The following is a 19,588-nucleotide window of genomic DNA, read 5'->3' on the forward strand; positions in this document are numbered from 1 at the left end:
CATGACCTGAGCCGAAACCAAGAGTCGGACATATAACCAAATTTAGCCTCCCAGGCACCCTTGCAAATAAGTTTTAACATCATACTGTCCCTGCTCTTTCAACAGGACTTTCAATTGTTTGTAGTAACTTTTGGGAAAGTTCTGTATTTGTTATCAGTGAAGTGACAAACAGTAGTTTCTGAACCACGGAAAACCAATGAACTCACCTTCCAAGATGCTTAGGCTGATCCCTTGCTTCATTCATCAACCCAGCCGGATAATTCTGGGCAGTGTCTAGAAATCACATCTACCTATTAAAAGGCAAAAATCTGATACCCCTAAGGATATTCAGAATATTGTTTTGAGCACTGATATACACATGTATATAGAATCATAGTCCAAATGAACGATATTCTGGTGAGTTTAGTTATAACTTTTGTAAAAAGAAAAGTTTGTTTATAACTAGTCTTCAGGAAAGACTTAGTTTTACAGATTTCAAGCCTGAAAGTTACATATCAGTGTAAATAAGCCCTCAAGAATTTATTATGACCATGGGGCCCTGGATGACTTAGTTGGGTGTCCGACTCTTGGTTTTAGCTCAGGTCACGACCTCATGGTTTGTGAGTTCAGGCCCCACATTGGGCTCTGCACTGACTTACGGAGTCTGCTTGGGATTCTCTCTCTGCCCTTCCCCTGCTTGTGCATGTTTTTTTTTTTTTCTCTCTCGAATTTATTATGACCTTCCTTAGGAAGGCCGTGATCACAAAAGGTGGCTCAGCCCCAGTTCCCACCCCAGTGCGGTGATGCTAAAAGCCTGACAGTTTCTGGAATTGGCCGTAAAAGTTTCCGAAAGACCACAGCTCTCCTCATTTATAAACTTAGCATTAAAAAGTAAACTGGAACCATTTAGAAAATTCATACTTGGGGCTTTTTTGTCAGGACAGATTGCAAGATAATCCCAAAGAAACTCACTGGAAATGACTGGATGAGGCAGGCGTTTCTCTTAGTTTCCTTGGGCGCTAATGTTAGTGGAACTAACCAGAAATGCCTTCCCAGAGTTTTCTAGGTGATTGTAGGGGTGGTGGTTCACTCCTCCCCTGGTGAACCAATGACTAAATAAAATTTGCACATAAAACTTCACAGTTCAGAACTCCAGAAAGAAAGTTCTTTATCATCTTTGAGATGGGTATCATGGCATTACTTATCGCAGCTTATTCTCATTTGCCAGCCTTGCGCAAAAAGAGCCCGTCGTGAGCTCCCTGCGGAAGAAGAGTGCGGGTCAGCACTACAGGCAGCATCCGTGGCCTTGGAGGCGGTGGAACTATTACTCCGGAAGTCTCCTGCTCCGGACTGGCTTGTAGTGAAACTGGAGATGCTCCAAGAAAGGATGGATAGGCTAAAACGACTTGTACTCTCAGGTGGCCCCTGAATGGACCGATCCCCACCCCCCCGAATCATCTTTGTCAGCCTGCTCTGTGTTTTGTAAATGAATGCACTGATGGAACTATGCGTTTTCTAGCACATATAAAACAACTTTTGTAAAGTTGAATCTAGCGAAAATAGTCTTTATTGGACATTTATTTAGAGAACAGGTCGAGGGGGGAGGTTTCTCATGAAGAGCTTTGGTACAACGTGATACATGTGGAACAGTCAGGAACTGCCCAGGTCCCCACAGGGCCCCTCACTCGTACATCTGTAAACAAATAAATAAGCTGCCTAAGGAAACCTCAGCAATCTAAAATCATTTATATACTTTATAGCTAAAACTTTTTCAGTAAGTTGTATCTCGTAGTAAAGCTTACTCTTTTGTTAAAGAAATGGCACAGAATTAAGCTAATCAGCTTGAATTTTTGTATTTATTTTCTTTACCTCTGGAATTGTCCTGGAAAACAAGCAGTAAATTCAACCTTTCCACGGCTGCTTGCCCTTCACAGAAACTGGCCTCAGGCAGACGCGCCCAGGCCCCTCCACAGGACCGGTGCCCGGGCGCCGCCACTCGGGGGCTCACGCTTCAGTTGGCACAGGCGGGGAAAACGGTGCTTCTGGGTTTTCCGGTCTGCAGAGCCCGCTTTTGAGGTATTAGTTGGATTTTTTAAAGAAATCCTTTGCCCTAAAGTTCCGCCCGTTGTCACCAGTTGTGATCTTCCCAGTTCAGCTCCCCTTCGTCTCCCCAGCCTTCGGACTCTCCCTGCAGCAAGATAAAGCAAACCAAGGGCAGCCTGCTGAAACCAGTCATTTCTGAATCAAAAGGAGCCTAACGCTTGCCTTTCGACGCCAGAACAGACTTCCTCGTGCTCAGTACACTCCCTCCCTCCCTGTGAACAGGAAGCCGAGGGGAGGCTCGCTTTGGTTCCAGAATCATAAAGCCGCAGCTTTGTAAGGTAACCTCCCGAGGACCGTATCAATCCAAAATCAATCTGAAGACACCCTATTCTTGGCTTCATCCCTCTCCCCATAAAGAGGTTATCCTGGTCATAACCAGTGGCCAGTTAAAACACTTTGCTGAGCACGCTACATCCTTCTGGGGAAGGGAAGCCCTCGGGTACAGGAACTGCCCGTATCCTCATTTTAAGCAGCTGTGCGCGTCAGTCGCTTCCCTCCCTGGGAAAACGGCAGGCGTGACAAACGAGACCGGGCAACCGGCACGGACGAGGACACCCCGACGCTAGCGACGCGATTTACCGATCCTCACCTCGGTAAGGTCTGCTGCAGCGAATTTCGAGGAAAACTGCATCGCTGGTGGGACGTCATCCTCGCCGGAAACCATCATTTCTGTCCTCAGTTCAGGCAAAATGAGAATAGCAGCCGAAGGCTTAATTTCTGGGATCATATCCGCAAACCAGTCCAACTCTGGATCTCGTACTGGCTTCTTTTTCACTTGAATGGTAAACTCCTCTCCTAAACCCAGTTCGGACGGAACCTTAAGGCGTCCTTCTGGTGACACTTTTGGGGGCTCGGTGTGGCCCGGGTCATCCCCGCTTGGCGCAAGACCGGCCTTCTGGCACAGGCCGGGTTTCGAAGGCTTGGGCTCTTCCGTGAGTGAAAACGAGGCAGGAATGGGCTCAGGTCCCCCTGCGGCCCCAGGTCTCACAGCGGGGACTCCTCCTCCCGCGTTTGTTTCACTGTCTAAGCTGCTGGGCTCAAAGTCATCCCATGACGCCTCCTCCGTGTTCAAGTTAGGGAGCGGGGACGTGGAGGCATCGCGGGGTTCCGCGGGACCAATCTGGATGCTGACAGCTTTGTTTTCAGGCTCCTCCGGCTCGCTCCAGTCGGGCCACTCCTCAGACTTCTTAGAACTTGATGAGAAGTTTTCACGGTCTCCTGAGGTACTTTTCACATCGGAGAGTCCGTTCATGGGGAATTTGATAGGCTGAGAATATTGATCACCTGTGGCCATAAGTACAAAAGTTACCCTCATAAAATGTTAAGAGCAAGCCATATATTTAGGAAAAGGTTAACACGCACACAAGGTCTGGCTCTCATTTCGTAGAAATATCCAGGCTACTAAACTGTAGCTACAGAAGAGAATCCCCGCAGAACGTAACAGAACTAAGTTACTCAAATGCTTAACCCACACTCTGAGGGAAGCACACCAAGCAGCAGGCGGAGCGTCCGATCCTTTCCCAGATGTTCAACGTTTGTTGGCGTAACTGTCTATAAACGGATAGAGAAAGGTTCTAAGCCAGGCAGTGTCACCCCCAAAAAAGTGTCATGTGCTCAACCGGACACACCCTCATTTTAAACAGATTTCTCAAACGTGGGCAAGGCCGTGGAGTCTGGTGCAACGCGGCCGGACGCTACTCCTAACGCTTTCCCAAACGTAACCACGCCACTCTGTCTCTCACGGAAAACCTACTGCCATCTAACAAAACTGTCCTCCTCGGACCCAATTTGGAGAATGCTGCACCGAAGACCCGTCACCAGCTCTCCTCACCAGTCACAAAGAAATTGTCGGCAGGTACCCTGTAGTCCAGGAAAAGCAGATGTGACCCCAGGTGACTACAAAGTCCAAAGTGATACGAGAAATCAGCCTCAGTATTCCCGAGGTGCCCTTAATTTTCAGAATTTAAAACTTAATACTCAGGAGAACATTCATCCAAACAGTGGAAAAGCTACATAAATTGAGTATTTCTCCCTGTCTGTGTAAGAGTATTGGAACAATCGCTCTGCACATGCTTCTTGCTGCTGGACGTGCTGCCAGAAAAACCCCAGAGGAGGGGTTCTCCAAGATTGGCGCATCTGAGCCTGCTGGCTACAGACGATGACGTACACGGGACAGTATGAAGATACATAAAAACTCCCCAAAGTAAAAGGGCTAAGAAATTGCTTCTTGTTCTAACAGGGTAGGTGAGCAACAGTTAAGAGAAATGGGTGTATTTAACACAGACAAAAGAGAAGTTGCAGGAAGAGAGCATCTTCAAATATCTGAAGAAACACCTGTCCTCCGGGTGTTTACGGACGGGCTGAGTGTCTAAGTGGCGGTAAGGGACTCAAAAGGATTCAAGAGCTAGCTGAGAAGCTGGATTAGACAGAACCTTTAGGATACCTACTTATAAGAGTTAACGGCTTTTGAACACTTTGGTGATTTAAAACCATAATTGATTCTACTAAGAATAAAAGTCCGAGAGTACAAGAACGCCAACGTGAATGTACTTAATGCTACAAAACTATACAGTTAAAATTGGTAAATTTTATGCTATAGACATTTAACTTCCAATTGGGGAAAAAAATTGTTTCCAGAAAATGCAGTCTTTAACAGTTTACCTAAAAGTTCATATTCCACCGTGGACATTGGTCAAAAAGTTTCTAGCAAAATTTTTGGCTTAGTACTTCCTCTTCCTGGAAGGGCCTGGGGTAAGTCATCACAGTGAGGCCTGCCGGGCCCTGCAGGGTCTGACCTCTACAAGCCCAGCACCTTCTTGCTTGCTTCTGCTACCATCCTCCCCGCGAGGGCCTACCAGTGTCTCTTACCAATGTTCCCTTCTCCAATTCTCTTCCCTTTTCATAAATCTCACTATTATCCCATATTCTTAAGTCTGACCATATAGGTAAACTGCAAGGGAGCAGAAGGAGGAAAAAAAAGTCCAAGGGTACCCTCCTATGGACATGCTCCTCCCCAGCATTCCCCCACGTTGTTCAGAAGAAGGTCCACTCTTAACTCTAAACTTGAAATGCTTCAAAAAATGAAATGCAGGCAGTCACCAGGGCTCGGCAGCCATCTTGGATGAAGAGCTCAGCTAAGTCACTGAAAGTCTTTAGAAAAATCTATTTTAGTAAAAATTCATCCCGGGGCACCTGGGTGGTTCAGCTGGTTAAGCGGCCGACTTTGGCTCAGGTCATGATCTCGCGGTCCGTGAGTTCGAGCCCCGTGTCGGGCTCTGTGCTGACAGCTCCGAGCCTGGAGCCTGCTTCGGATTCTGTGTCTCCCTCTCTCTGACCCTCCCCTGTTCATGCTCTGTCTCTCCCTGTCTCAAAAATAAGTAAAACGTTAAAAAAAATTAAAAAAAAAAATTCATCTGTTCTACTTTGGTGCCTTTTCGGTTTCTTACTAAGATTATAGGTCAACAGTTTATAGAAAGTCCACAATTAGGAAACTGCATCCAATAAATAAAACAGATTGGAGTGGGGACTCAACATGCAACAAAGCTGCCCTCGGACACCGATGCCCCCAGCCTTATCCCAAAACTGCATCCCAAAACCCTTCCTCCCCTACAGATTCCTCTGGTATGAAATATAAATAAATCTCTCATTTGCTGTTTGGTGTACTCGGCTTGAAAACAAAAAACAAAACAAAACTACCTGGTACCACACAGACTCCATTCACTCAACGTGCTCCAAACATATCCTAGTCAGTGAGCGAGCAGCTTCGTCACCCTCGAGTTCCTGACTGACAATGATTTATTTCATCAGCACCAAGAAGAGTTGGACCTATCAAAACCTCAGGAAGCCAGCGTTGCTTTAAAAACCCTCCTGGAACCACAAGGAGGTACCACCTCCCCCCTGTCAGAATGGCTAAAATGAACAACTCAGGAAACAACAGATGTTGGCGAGGATGTGGAGAAAGGGGAAGCCCTCTTGCACCGCTTGTGGGAACGCAAACTGGTGCAGTGCTCTGGAAACCAGTGTGGGGGTGCCTCAAAAAGCTGAAAATAGAACCACCCTACAATCCAGCACCTGCACTACTAGGTTATTTATCCAAAAGACACAAAAATGCTGACTCAAAGGGGCACACGCACCTCCATGTTTACAGCAGCGCTATCGACAATAGCCAAAGTATGGAAAGAGTCTTAAATGTCTATCGACTGATGAATGGATAAAGAAGGTGTAGTAAATATATACAGCGGAATATTACTCGGCGATCAAAAGAATGAAATCTTTTTGGAACTAAAGTATGCTAAGTGAAATAAGTCAGAGAAAGGCAAATATCATGATTCCACTCGTGGAATTTAAGAAATAAAACAGATGAACATAGGGAAGGGAAGGAAAAAGAAGATAAAAACAGAGGGAGACAAACCATAAGAGACTCTTCAATACAGAGAACAAACTGAGGGTTGCTGCCACGGTGTTGGGTGGGGGGAGGGGCTAAATGGGTGATGGGCATGAAGGACGGCACTTGTTGGGATGAGCACTGGGTGTTCTATGTAAGTGATGAATCACTAAATTCTCTTCCTGAAATTATCATTATACCATATGTTAACTAACGGGTTTGAATTAAAAAGTTAAAAAAATAATAAATAAAAAAATTAAATTAAAATAAAATAAAATAAAATAAAAATTCTCCTGGCATGAGAATTAGAGAATAGTCTATCTGATAGTTCTTTTCTACTGTAACGTTTTCCGTGCTAATTCACCATCCGTGAGAACTGAATCAGAGATCCGCGTTTCCTAACAAGGTCACCATCCTATCAGGGTTGTATCAAGGAACAAAGAAGCAATGCCGTTGATATAAAATTTTTATTCTTGACTTTTTACAATCTATAAAGACCAACAATTATTGCTACGTGCCATGTAATATCCAATTGGAATATGCCAGAAATAAGTATTTCTTGAAGTTCTTAAAAATCAACAGCTACTTACCTAAGAGGCCATCAAAATCAAAAGGACTTAAACATCTAGTGTTGTTAAGAGCTGCTACAACCTCTAGAAACTGACAGAGAGTATCCATAAAACTTTAAATACATTCTTTGACCCAGTAAGTCTACGTGTGGGACCTTATCCTCTAGCAATAAAAGGCAAACTACATCAAGATACAAGTACAAGGACATCTACTGCAGCAATGTAGTGCTTAAAAATCCAGAAATGAAAGCAATATCCATCAACAGGGAAATCACTAAATGAAACGTATTCAATGAAATATTAGGCAGCTGTCAAAAAAGTGACATTTCTACGTATTGACCTGGAGACGAGTCCCTGAAAAGGCACTACACGAAAAAATTAAGTTGTAGAATTGGGCACAGTATTTTCTCATTGTTTTGTTAAAAAATCTGATATGTGGGTGTGTGTGTGTGTATACACAGATACCTGTGTATCTTTATGGGCCTAAGAAAAGGAAGAAAAGATTCCCACTGAACTATTAAAACTGATTACCTTATACACCCAGAAGGAACCGGGAGAGGGAAATTATGCTTTCTTTACAGTTGTCTCTATCCTCCGACTGAAGACAACCCACCTGCCTTACTTGTATAATGTTAAAAATTTCGTTGAAACAACAATATTTAAGATAAAAAGCTAGCCCATTTAATCATTCTTACCTTCTGGGGAAAGGTCCACCATTTTAGTAAAACTTGGGGCAGTGCGTTTGAAGATCTTGATCCTTTCACCTCCCACAACCACCTCTGGTCCAAGTAAGGACACCAGCACTGCTAGGCTATGAAGAGTAATTGCCACAATGGAATCACTGGTATCACGCAGGCCCAGCAAGACCTAGGAGTAAATCAGGTGGTAAGTGTACGCGACCACACGGCCTGTCTTTTTCCCCATCAGCCAGCACCTGGGCTGCAATCAGACCGCGCTTGTTCAGATGACTTCATTTCTTACACACGTGCTCCGAGTCGGCAGCTGTCAAACTACTGGTGGGCAAGGCCCAATAGGTCCCCCTCCCAATCAATCACAGACCCACACATTGTAGAAAACACAATAAAAGCAAAAATAAATCTATTGGAAATCGCATAAAATTATTGTGTTGAATTGCTATGAAAGGTTCTAGGCTTGTTCGTGATGCCTGTCAGCTCCCGCCCCAGGACCAAAGGCAGCTGAGTGCTCTGGAGATCTCCAGTCTCTTAAGCCGACAGCACCCAGTACTCCCAGGACGCCTCCCAGCAAATACCAACCAGGCCTGACCCTGCTCAGTGTCAGATCGGCTAAGACGGGGTGTTCAGGGTAGTACTGCTGTAGAGGATTTTCCAAATTCTTGGGAGAATCTAAATACTCCAGTCAAAAGACACTGAGTGACAAGAGTCCATAACTGTGGCAGAGGGGTTAACTGCAGACACCTAGACTGACCAATCGTTTAATTTTTCTAGTTTCTAGTTTCCTCATTTATCTAAGATCAAGACTTCCAGCAAGACTAAGATGATGTTCAGGTCCAATGCTAACAAATCAGGCACGTTCTCAGAACAAAGCTGTACAAATAAAGTGTTTCTTTCACAAATGATGAGAATTCCATCAAGTAGGCTAACTGTACAATAACAAACCACCCAAGCCACAAACCTCAGTCATCCTCAAGCCTCTCCTCTCTCGTGAGCAGCTGCGTCCTACCCTTCTACCCTTTATATGTCCCTCTCCCATGACCACTGTCATATGTCCCCCAGACATTGTCTTCTCTTAGCTGGACTATTCTAACAGCCTCCTACCTCCTCTCCCCTCCTACGGTCCATCTTCCACACTGCTACCAAAAGGAACTTTCTAGCACATAAAAATCGGCCAAGCTATTCCCCTACATAGGACAGAACTCCAGTGAGAGTCTTCACGGTCTTTCACGTGCTGAAAACCTACGCATTCTTTGACCTCAACTCAGGGCCAATTCTGAGACGTAGGAGGACTCCTCTCAGAGAGAGGATGCTTCGTCCCTCGTCTATATGTTCAGAGACCACTACATCAGGGTAACAATTGCTGCTGCAAATGTAAATACAAAGTGCCATGTTGTGCTTGCTTGGCCCTAAAGCCGGCCAGGCCCCCGTGGCCCCCAGTATCCATGCCCTATGCAAACCCACACTTAATGAACCTCAGCTGACTTCTGCGACTCGCTCGAACCAGGAGAACATAACAGAAGTGACACTGTCCACTCCTAACCTATGCCTCCAGAAGGCTGCTCTGGCACTTCTGGTAGCCCCGGGCAGCCCTGTAAGGAGTCCACCTCCCTCGCTGGAGATGGGACGAAGGGGAACAGAGGCCCCGAGACATCCTGAGACCACCTGGGGAGAGAGACCCAGCCATCCCCTTCAAGGTGTCAAGGAACCGTTTTCCGTGCATCAGCCTCAATGGGCCCCAGGGGACTGCTCATCAGCTGACATCATGTGGAGCAACAGAATTCCCAACCTGAGCCCAGTCAATGCAAAGAATTCTGAGAAAAAAATGACTTTTGGGGCATGTGCATGGCTCAGTCGATTACGCATCCGACTTCAGCTCAGGTCATGATCTCATGGTTCACAAGTTCCAGCCCCACGTCAGACTCTGTGCTGACAGCTCAGAGCCTGGAGCCTGCTTCGTATTCTGTGTTTCCCTCTCTCTCTGCCATTCCCCTGCTCATGCTCTGTCTCTCCCTCTCTCAACAATGAGTAAATGTTAAAAAAATTTTTTAAATAAAAAAATGTTTCAGGTACTAAGTTTTGGGGTGGTTGTACAGTAACAGGTGACAAACACCTATCTTTCCCACCTCCCAGCTCCTTGAAAGCAAGGTGTGTTATATACCCCTATGGCCCCAGGACCTATGCACAAGACCTGGCATAACACCAGGCCTTACAAATAATTTATAAATAAATTAATCTCATAGGAAAACAAATTATTTGAAAGATACCACATGGCTGACAAAATCTTTTAAAACCTCATACTGAGGGAGGGGCCAAGATGACGGAACAGCAAGGAAAGTTTTTTTTTTGTCTCTTGTCCCTGAAATGCAGCCAGATCAACACTAAACATCTTGCACACGTAGAAAACCGATTTGAGGGTTAACAAAACGATACGCACAACCTGAACCACAGAACTCAGCAGGTACATGGTGCAGAGAGGTGAGCTGGGGGAGAGAGAAGCCGCAGAGGGCAGGGAGCTGTTTTTGCTTGTGGAGAGAAGAGGAAGAGTACACAAGGGACTGAACAAAAAGGGGGAGAAAGGAGAGGGTTTAAATTCCATTAAGACTCGGGGCGCCTGGGTGGCGCAGTCGGTTGGGCGTCCAACTTCAGCCAGGTCACGATCTCGCGGTCCGTGAGTTCGAGCCCCGCGTCAGGCTCTGGGCTGATGGCTCGGAGCCTGGAGCCTGTTTCCGATTCTGTGTCTCCCTCTCTCTCTGCCCCTCCCCCGTTCATGCTCTGTCTCTCTCTGTCCCAAAAATAAATAAATGTTGAAAAAAAAAAAAAAAAATTAAAAAAAAAAAAAAAAATAAAATAAATTCCATTAAGACTCTAAAAAGGGGGAGCGCAGAGTCTGAGGCTCCACAGCTCAACACCTGGCGGTGCTGTGGTGGGAAGGGCGAATCCCCAGGGGTAGAGAGTGTGGCCTGAGGATGCCACGGGCCACAGAAGGAGAGGTGGTTCCCCTGCTGGGAGGACATTTGGTAGAGGCTGTGTGGCCCCCACACAGGCAAAGGTGCCACCGGACCCTGGAGAACCACATTCACTGGAACAAGGATGATAAGGGGGAAGCTCGGTGCCAGATGTGCGTTGTGATTTTCCATAATCACTGAAACGCTGCTACACCATCACGTGAACTTTTTCTGGGGCAGGTGGGCACCCGGCCATTGCTTGGTGAGACCCTCCCCCGGAGGGTCAGAACAGGTCAAAGCCGAAGTCCCTCAGAAGTGAGGGGTTGGGAAACACAGCCACCATCTGAGATAAAACTCAGGAGGAGGTGCCGCTTGGCAGCCTGATGGCTTGGTCAAGAACAGTATAAAAGCGGGGAGTGGACAGAAGTTGGAGACAAATGAGGCTTGATTGCCAGTTGGGAAGAACACAGAGTTCTGATACTAGAGACAGGGTGAAACCGGGTAGCTGGGTTATGCCATTTTCATCTGACCCGCACATGCGCATACATGCCTACGTGCGCCAAAACAATCCTCCCCAGTAAGTGAAGCAGTGCCACCTAGTGGAGAATGGAGCCGTTACACTAAGCCCTGCTCAAAAGGCAACTACACATTTGAGGAACACCAAGAATCTCTCCGCCTGCTTAGTTTATGCACTACAAACTTCATAGTTTGACTTTTAGGGGAAACCGATGTAATTTCAATCATATTTCAGTCTCTTCACTGATCCATCTATTCAATCTTTTTTTCTTATTTTTGAATAAAGACAAAACATTTATTTTTGTTTTCCATTTTTATTAAAAAGATTTTTAACTTTTTTCTACTACGTTTTTTAAAATTTTTTAAATTCTATTTTACTTCCATCATTTCATTTTATTCTATTTCATTGTATTCATTATATCTAATTTTCAAACGTTTTCCTTTTTTTTTCTTTTTTCCTTTTTCTTTTCTTTTCCTTTTTTCTTGAATCTACCAAGCTCCTTTAAACAACCAGACCAAAATACACTTAGGATCTAGCATTATTTGATTTTTTTGTGTTGTTTTTACTTAAAAAATTTTTTTTTTTACTAATTCCTTTTCTTCCTTCAAAATGATGAAATGAAGGAATTTACCCCAAAAGAAAGAATAGGAAGAAATGACAGCCAGGGACTTAATCAACAAAGATACAACCAAGATGTTTGAACCAGAATTTAGAATCACGATAATAAGAATACTAGCTGGGGTTGAAAACAGATTAGAATCCCTTTCTGCAGAGATAACAGCAGTAAAAGCTAGTCAGGATGAAACAAAAAATGCTATAACTGAGCTGCAATCTTGAATGGTTGTCACGGTGGCAAGGATAGATGAAGTAGAGCAGAGAATCAGTGAGATAGAGGACAAACTTATGGAGAACAATGAAGCAGAAAAAAGAGGGAGACTAAGGCAAAAAAGCACGATTTAAGAATTAGAGAATTAGGTACAAGGTTTATGTGAGCAAATCATAGAGGAAAGCTTTCCTAAACTGGGGAAAGACACAGACATCAAAATCCAGGGAACACAAAGGGCTCCCATTAGATTCAACAAAAAACTAACCATCAACAAGGCATATCATAATCAAATTCACAAAATACTCAGACAAGGAAAGAATCATGAAAGCAGCAAGGGAAAAAAAAATTCCTTAACCTACATAGGAAGACAGATCAGGTTTGCAGCAGACCTATCCACAAAAACTTGGCAGGCCAGAGAGGAGTGGCAGGATATATTCAATGTGCTGAATTGGAAAAATATGCAGCCAAGAATTCTTTATCCAGCAAGGCTGTCAGTCAAAATAGGAGAGATAAAACATGTCCCAGACAAACAAATATTAAAGGAGTTTGTGACCACTAAACCAGCCCTGCAAGAAATTTTGAGGAGCATTCTCTGAAGGGAAAAAAGATGAAACAAAAAACAAAAACAAACAAACAAACAAACAAACCAAATAGACCAAAAACAACAGACTAGAAAGGACTAGAGAACACCACCAGAAACTCCAACTCTGAACACAACATAATGGCAATAAGTTCATATCTTTCAGTACTCACTCTAAACGTCAGTGGACTAAATGCTCCAATCAAAAGACATAGGGTAACAGAATGGATAAGAAAACAAGACCCATCTATATGCTGTTACAAGACACCCACTTTAGACCTAAAGACACCTTCAGATTGAAAGTAAGGGGATAGAGAACCATCTATCATGCTAATGGTCGCCAAAAGAAAGCTGGAGTAGCCATACTTATATCAGAAAATCTAGACGTTAAAATAAAGACTGTAACAAGAAATGAAGAAGGGCATTATATCATCAAGGAGCCTATCCACCAAGATCTAACAATTGTAAACATTTATGCTCCAAATGTGGCAGCAAACAAATACATAAATCAATTAATCACAAACATAAAGAAACTCATTGATAATAATACCATAAAAATAGGGGACTTCAATACCCCACTTACAACAATGGACAGATAATCTAAACAGAAAATCAAAAAGGAAATAATGGCTTTGAATGACACACTGGACCAGATGGACTTAACAGATATATTCAGAACATTTCATCCTAAAGCAGTGAAATACACATTCTTCTCCAGTGCACATGGAACGTTCCCCAGAATAGACCACATATACTGGGACACATTTCAGCCTCAACAAGTACAAAAAGATTGACATCATACCATGCATATTTTCAGACCACAACGCTATGAAACTTGAAATCAACCCCAAGAAAAAATGTGGAAAGATAACAAATACTTGGAGACTAAAGAACATGCTACTAAAGAATGAATGGGCTAACCAAGAAGTTAAAGAGGAAATTAAAAAGTACATGGAAGCCAATGAAAATGGTAACACCACAGCCCAAAACCTCTGGGACACAGCAAAGGCGGTCAGAGGAGGGTAGTATATAGCAATCCAGGCCTTCCTAAAGCAGGAAGAAAGGTCTCAAATACGCAAACTAACCTTACACCTAAAAGAGCTAGAAAAAGAACAGTAAATAAAACCCAAAACCAGTAGAAGACGGGAAATAATAAAGATTAGAACAGAAATCAATGTTATCGAAAAAGAAAACAAAACAAACAAAAAAGAAAACAGTAGAGCAGATCAATGAAACCAGGAGCTGGTTCTTTGAAAAAATTAACAAAATTGATAAACCCCTAGCCAGTTTGATCAAAAAGAAAAAGGAACCAAATAAATAAAATCAAGAATGAAAGAGGAGAGATCACAACTAACACAGCAGAAATACAAACAATAACAACAGAATATTATGAGCAATTATACACCAATAAAATGGGCAATCTGGAAGAAATGAACAAATTCCTAGAAATATATACACTACCAAAACTGAAACAGGAAGAAATAGAAAATTTGAACAGACCCATAACCAGTAAGGAAATCGAATGAGTAATCAAAAATCTCCCAAAAAACAAGAGTCCGGGGCCAGATGGCTTTCCAAGGGAATTCTACCAAACATTTAAAGAAGAGTTAACACCTACTCTCTTGAAGCTGTTCCAAAAAAGTAGAAATGGAAGGAAAACTTCCTAACTCTTTCTATGGAGCCAGCATTACCTTAATTCCAAAACCAGACAAAGACCCCACTAAAAAGGAGAACTACAGACCAATTTCCCTGATGAACATGGATGCAAAAATCCTCAACAAGATATTAGCCAACCAGATCCAACAATACATTAAAAAAATATTCACCACGACCAAGTGGGATTTATACCTGGGATGCAGGGCTGGTTCAATATTTGCAAAACAATCAATGTGATACATCACATCAATAAAAGAAGGGACAATAACCACATGATCCTCTCAATAGATGCAGAGAAAGCATTCAACAAAATATAGCATCCTTTCTTGATAAAAACCCTCAAGAAAGTAGGGACAGAAGGATCATACCTCAAGATCATAAACACCATATGTGAAAGACCCAACGCTAATATCATCCTCAATAGGAAGAGAAACTGAGAGCTTTTCCCTTAAGGTTAGGAACAAGACAGGGATGTCCACTCTCACCACTGTTATTCAACATAGTACTGGAAGTCTTAGCCTCAGCAATCAGACAACACAAAGGAATAAAAGGCATCCAAATTGGCCAGAAGGAAGTCAAACTTTAACTCTTCGCGGGTGACATGATACTCTATATGGAAAACCCTTAAGATTCCACCAAAAAACTGCTAGAACTGATGCATATTCAGCAAAGTTGCAGGATATAAAATCAATGCGCAGAAATCAGTTGCATTCCTACACACCAAGAATGAAGCAACAGAAAGAGAAATCAAGGAATTGATCCCATTTACAGTTGCACAAAAACCCTTAAGATACCTAGGAATAAATCTAACCGAAGAGGTGAAAAATCTATATACTGAAAACTATAGAAACTTATGAAAGAAATTGAAGAAGACACAAAAAAATGGAAAAAGATTCCATGCTCCTGGATAGGAAGAACAAATATTGTTAAAATGTCAATACTACCCAAAGCAATCTACATATTCAATGCAATACCTCTCAAAATAACACCAGCATTCTTCACAGAGCTAGAACAAACAATGCTAAAATTTGTATGGAACCAGAAAAAACCCGAATAGCCATAGCAATCTTGAAAAAGAAAACTGAAGCTGGAGGCAACACAGGCCCGGACTTCAAGCTGTATTACAAAGCTATAATCATCGAGACAGTATGATACTGGCACAAAAACAGACACTCAACTCAATGGAACAGAATAGAGAACCCATAAGTGGACCATCAAATGTGTAGCCAACTAATATTGGACAAAGCAGGAAAGAATATCCAGTGGAATAAAGACAGTCTCTTCAGCAAATGGTGCTGGGGAAACTGGACAGCAACATGCAGAAAAATGAACCTGGACCACTTTCTTACACCAGACACAAAAATAAACTCAAAACGGATAAAGAACCTAAACATAAGACAGAAAGCCATCAAAATCCTAGAGGAGAAACCTCTTTGACCTTGGCCACAGCAAGTTCTTACTCAACACGTCTCCGGAGGCAAGGGAAACAAAAACAAAAATGAACTACTGGGACCTCATCAAAATAAAAAGCTTCTGCACAGCGAAAGAAATAATCAGCAAAACTGAAAGGCAACTGACAGAATGGGAGAAGACATATGCAAATGACATATGAGATAAAGGGTTAGTATCCAAAAAATCTATAAAGAACTTATCAAACTTAATACCCAAAAGACAATCCAGTGAAGAAACGGGCAAAAGAAATGAATAGGCGCTTCTCCAAAGAAGATATCCAGATGGCCAACTGACACATGAAAAAATGCTCAACTTCACTCATCATCAGGGAAATACAAATCAAAACCACCATGAGATACCCCCTCACACCTGTCAGAATGGCTAATATTAATAACTCAGGCAACAACAGATGTTGGCGAGGATGCGGAGAAAGAGGATCTCTTTTGAACTGCTGGTGGGAAGGCAAACTGCTGCAGCCACTCTGGAAAACAGTACGGAGGTTCCTCAAAAAATTAAAAATAGAGCTACCCTATGACCCAGCAATTGCACTACTAGGTATTTATCCAAGGGATACAGGTGTGCTGTTTTCAAGGGGCACATGCACCCCCATGTTTATAGCAGCACTATCAACAATAGCCAAAGTATGGAAAGAGCCCAAATGTCCATCGATGGATGAATGGATAAAGAAGATGTGGTATATATACACAATGGAGTATTACTCGGCAATCAAAAAGAATGAAATCTTGCCATTTGCAACTATGTGGATGAAACTAGAGAGCATTATGCTAAGCGAAATAGTCAGAAAAAGACAAATATATGATTTCATTCATATAAGGGATTTAAGATAAAAAACAGATGAACATACAGGAAGGGAAGCAAAACTAATATAAAAACAGGCAGGGGGACAAAACAGAAAAGACTCATAAATATGGAGAACAAACAGAGGGTTGCTGCAGGGGTTGTGGGAGGGGGGATGGGCTAAATGGGCCAGGGGCATTAAGGAATCTACCCCTGAAATCACTGTTGCACTATATGCTAACTTGGCTATAAATTTAAAAAATAAAGAAATAAAGAACTCCTACTGAGTCGAATATTATCTCCTAAAAGTTCACAGCGACCCAGAATATGGCCTCAAAATGAGGTCACCCTGGGTTAGAGTGGGCCCTAAGTCCCACGAAGCGGACGGGCCTGAGTTACGAGCCAAGACACAGCAGGGACCAGCGGGAGTCAAGCTGACACCTGGAGTTCAGACCGGCCTCCAGACCCGGGGGAGAACTTCTACTGCTTTAAGCCATGCAGTTTGCGGTCATTTGTTAGGTCAGCCATGGCAAACCGACATAAACCGGAGCCCCAGAGTGGGTGACTCATTACCTGGTTCCCCAGAGGCTGATAGACAGTCTGAAAACCACTGGTAGGAATAATCTCACCTTCCTCTCGGTTATAATTTAATTTGTTGATGGTATTTAATTATGGACACGTATACTTCCTGTCACAAAACATCCACAAAGGGTTCTTGGTCCTTTCCCCAAGGGATCACACCTGGGTGGCTCAGCCGGTTAAGCGTCTGTCTCTTGACCTCAGCTCAGGTCCCGATCTCACAGTTTGTGAGTTCGAGCTCCACATCGGGCTCTGCGCTGGTAGTGCAGAGCCTGCTTGGGATTGTCTCTCCCTCCCTCTCTGCCCCTCCCCTGCTTGTGCTCCCTCTCTCTCTCTCAAAATAAATAAATAAACTTAAAAAAACAAACAAAAAAAAGAATTAGCAAACAGAACTACGGTTTTTCCCAGCTTAAGACCAAACACCTTAGTTTAATCGATCTGCCTATGTGAATGGGACGGAAATGTAGTCTGAAATTTCAGCCCTGGGTATCCGAGGAGCTTTTCAACCCGACGGGGGCCTCCCGACCCCCTAACCTATCACCTCAGCGCTGCGAACCCGCCCCCTCCTTTCAGCCCCCAAACGAGCAGCGGCCGTCCAGCCTGCGCCCGCCGGCCGTCTCTGACCTGTGGCAGGATGACTTTCTTCAGCTGCTCCGGAGTGAAGTGCTCCACGTAGGCCTCCAGGTGAGACAGCAGCACCATCCGCACGTGCTCCTCGTGCACCTCAAACAGCTGCAGCAGCACAGGGATCACCCGCGACCGGAACAGGGCCGGCGACAGCAGGCAAGGCACTTCTCCCCGCGCGCTGTCTACCCCGCGATCAGAGGCGGTTCCGCGTGAAGAAGCAAATGGTCATTTCAGCGAAAGGAGCATGAAGGATAATTTAGAAACTGAGCCCAGAGCTTCCCACACATTCTAGGCCCCAAAGCAAAGGACACCTTTCTGGTTGACTCAGATTACTCAAGGGTCAACGACCTTAAACACGCTCTGCCTTGTGAAATACTGTGCCACGCTGAACCTGCAACAGAGAAAGCTTGCGTATTTTAAGGGACTCCTGAATCAGGAACTCTTTATACATCCGTGTTTAACCAGTGAGGAATTTCATATACTAGGGTAGATCAAGGACCGTGGCTGCAATTTCATCTGCAGAACCAGGAGGTGTTAAATGTCACAATGGGATTTGATGCCGGGCGGTCCTCTCTTCCTGCCAGTTATGGTAGCGGTGATCAGAGATCGCCGTCACAATCATGTGGGGGCCTTTACAAACAAATAAATACTAAATACATATATAGTCCTGCCCCGGCTGTCCCACCATCAGTGGATCGGCCATACAGGCACATTTTTAAAAAGGTCCCCGGGTGATTCAGAAGCACATCGCCATCTAAGATCTACTGAGTAAAGGGATGGCAGCTGGGAAGAAAAACTCCAGGACCTGAGACGGATGTAATGTGTGTCAGCTACCGTTGAACTGAAAACAGACACAGAAACAAAAACCCTCAGGGAATAACAAAGGCTGTAACAAAGTTCTATGCTGTAAAACAGTTACCTATGCTGCTGCTTTGTTGGGTGGAGATCTTTTAAGAAAATAAATTCTGAAAATAAATTCTCTAACCTGGTACGTTCCCATCTACAGTGCTTATGAAGTTATAGAGTATCAGAATAATAACCTTAATTGCACATGCAGAAAAAAACTGAAGCTCCAGGTAGGAAAGTCATCTCCCGCCTTTCAGTCCTTCCACTGAAAATATAAAATAAGTGGGTTGCTCTTGGGAAGCCAGAAGGCACAGGCCTAGGTGCGCCTGGGTGGCTCAGTCAGTTGAGTGTCCAGCTCTTGATTTCAGCTCAGCTCATGATCCCAGGGTCATGGATTGAGCCCTGTGTCGGGCTCTGCGCTGAGCGTGAAGCCTGCTTAAGGTTTTCTTCCCTCTGCCCGCCCCCCGTTTACACTCTCTCTAAAAAAAAAAAAAAATTAAAGGGGCGCCTGGGTGGCTCAGTCAGTTAAGCTTCTGACTTCAGCTCAGGTCGTGATTTCACGGTTCATGAGTTTGAGCCCCACACTGGGCTCTCTGCTGTCAGCACAGAGCCCGCCTCAGATCTTCTGTTCCCCTCTGTCTCTGCTCTGCCCCACTCACGTGCACGCTCTCAAAAATAAACATTAAAAAAATACATTAAAAAAAAAAAGAAGGCACAGGCCTAACTGCAAATGCAAAAGCCCTGTGAGGACGTACGCCTTATCTTAAAACTTCATGTGCGTTGCATACTTGAATCTTACGTGTTTATGTGTGTGTGTGTGTATGTGTATATGTATGGTTTTTCCAATATACCACCTTCTACAATAAATCTGACTCGCCAAGAAGATGCTCCTTATTTACCCCGCGGGCTCTGGTACCCAGGTTTGAGTCAAGTAATCACCTCAGGGACCAATGACTCTTTTGGAGCCATACTCTAACTACACCACGCAGTAATCTCAGTCTGCTCAAATAAGGACTAATAACGCCCGAACTC

At 43.9% G+C, this 19,588-nt stretch overlaps 2 protein-coding genes across 13 annotated transcripts in view; one reads left to right on the forward strand and one right to left on the reverse strand.

The window, feature by feature from the left end:
* Nucleotides 1-1,525, forward strand: part of CF3H1orf112 (chromosome F3 C1orf112 homolog) — a 44,801-nt gene extending 43,276 nt beyond the window's left edge. For all 3 annotated transcript variants that reach the window (XM_042926385.1, XM_042926386.1, XM_042926387.1), the window contains one exon: nucleotides 1,208-1,525. In XM_042926385.1, the coding sequence (XP_042782319.1) occupies nucleotides 1,208-1,408 (201 nt within the window). In that variant the 3' untranslated portion in view covers nucleotides 1,409-1,525. The remainder of the gene's footprint in view (nucleotides 1-1,207) is intronic.
* A 296-nt stretch (nucleotides 1,526-1,821) lies between these two features.
* Nucleotides 1,822-19,588, reverse strand: part of SCYL3 (SCY1 like pseudokinase 3) — a 42,514-nt gene continuing 24,747 nt past the window's right edge. For all 10 annotated transcript variants that reach the window (XM_042926397.1, XM_042926392.1, XM_042926393.1 and 7 more), the window contains 4 exons: nucleotides 17,708-17,892; nucleotides 7,731-7,902; nucleotides 2,672-3,366; nucleotides 1,822-2,167 (listed from right to left, as the gene is read on the reverse strand). In XM_042926397.1, the coding sequence (XP_042782331.1) occupies nucleotides 2,108-2,167; nucleotides 2,672-3,366; nucleotides 7,731-7,902; nucleotides 17,708-17,892 (1,112 nt within the window). In that variant the 3' untranslated portion in view covers nucleotides 1,822-2,107. The remainder of the gene's footprint in view (nucleotides 2,168-2,671; nucleotides 3,367-7,730; nucleotides 7,903-17,707; nucleotides 17,893-19,588) is intronic.

The sequence above is a fragment of the Panthera leo genome, chromosome F3 (genome assembly GCF_018350215.1).
Source record: "Panthera leo isolate Ple1 chromosome F3, P.leo_Ple1_pat1.1, whole genome shotgun sequence".
NCBI classification, from domain to species: domain Eukaryota; kingdom Metazoa; phylum Chordata; class Mammalia; order Carnivora; family Felidae; genus Panthera; species Panthera leo.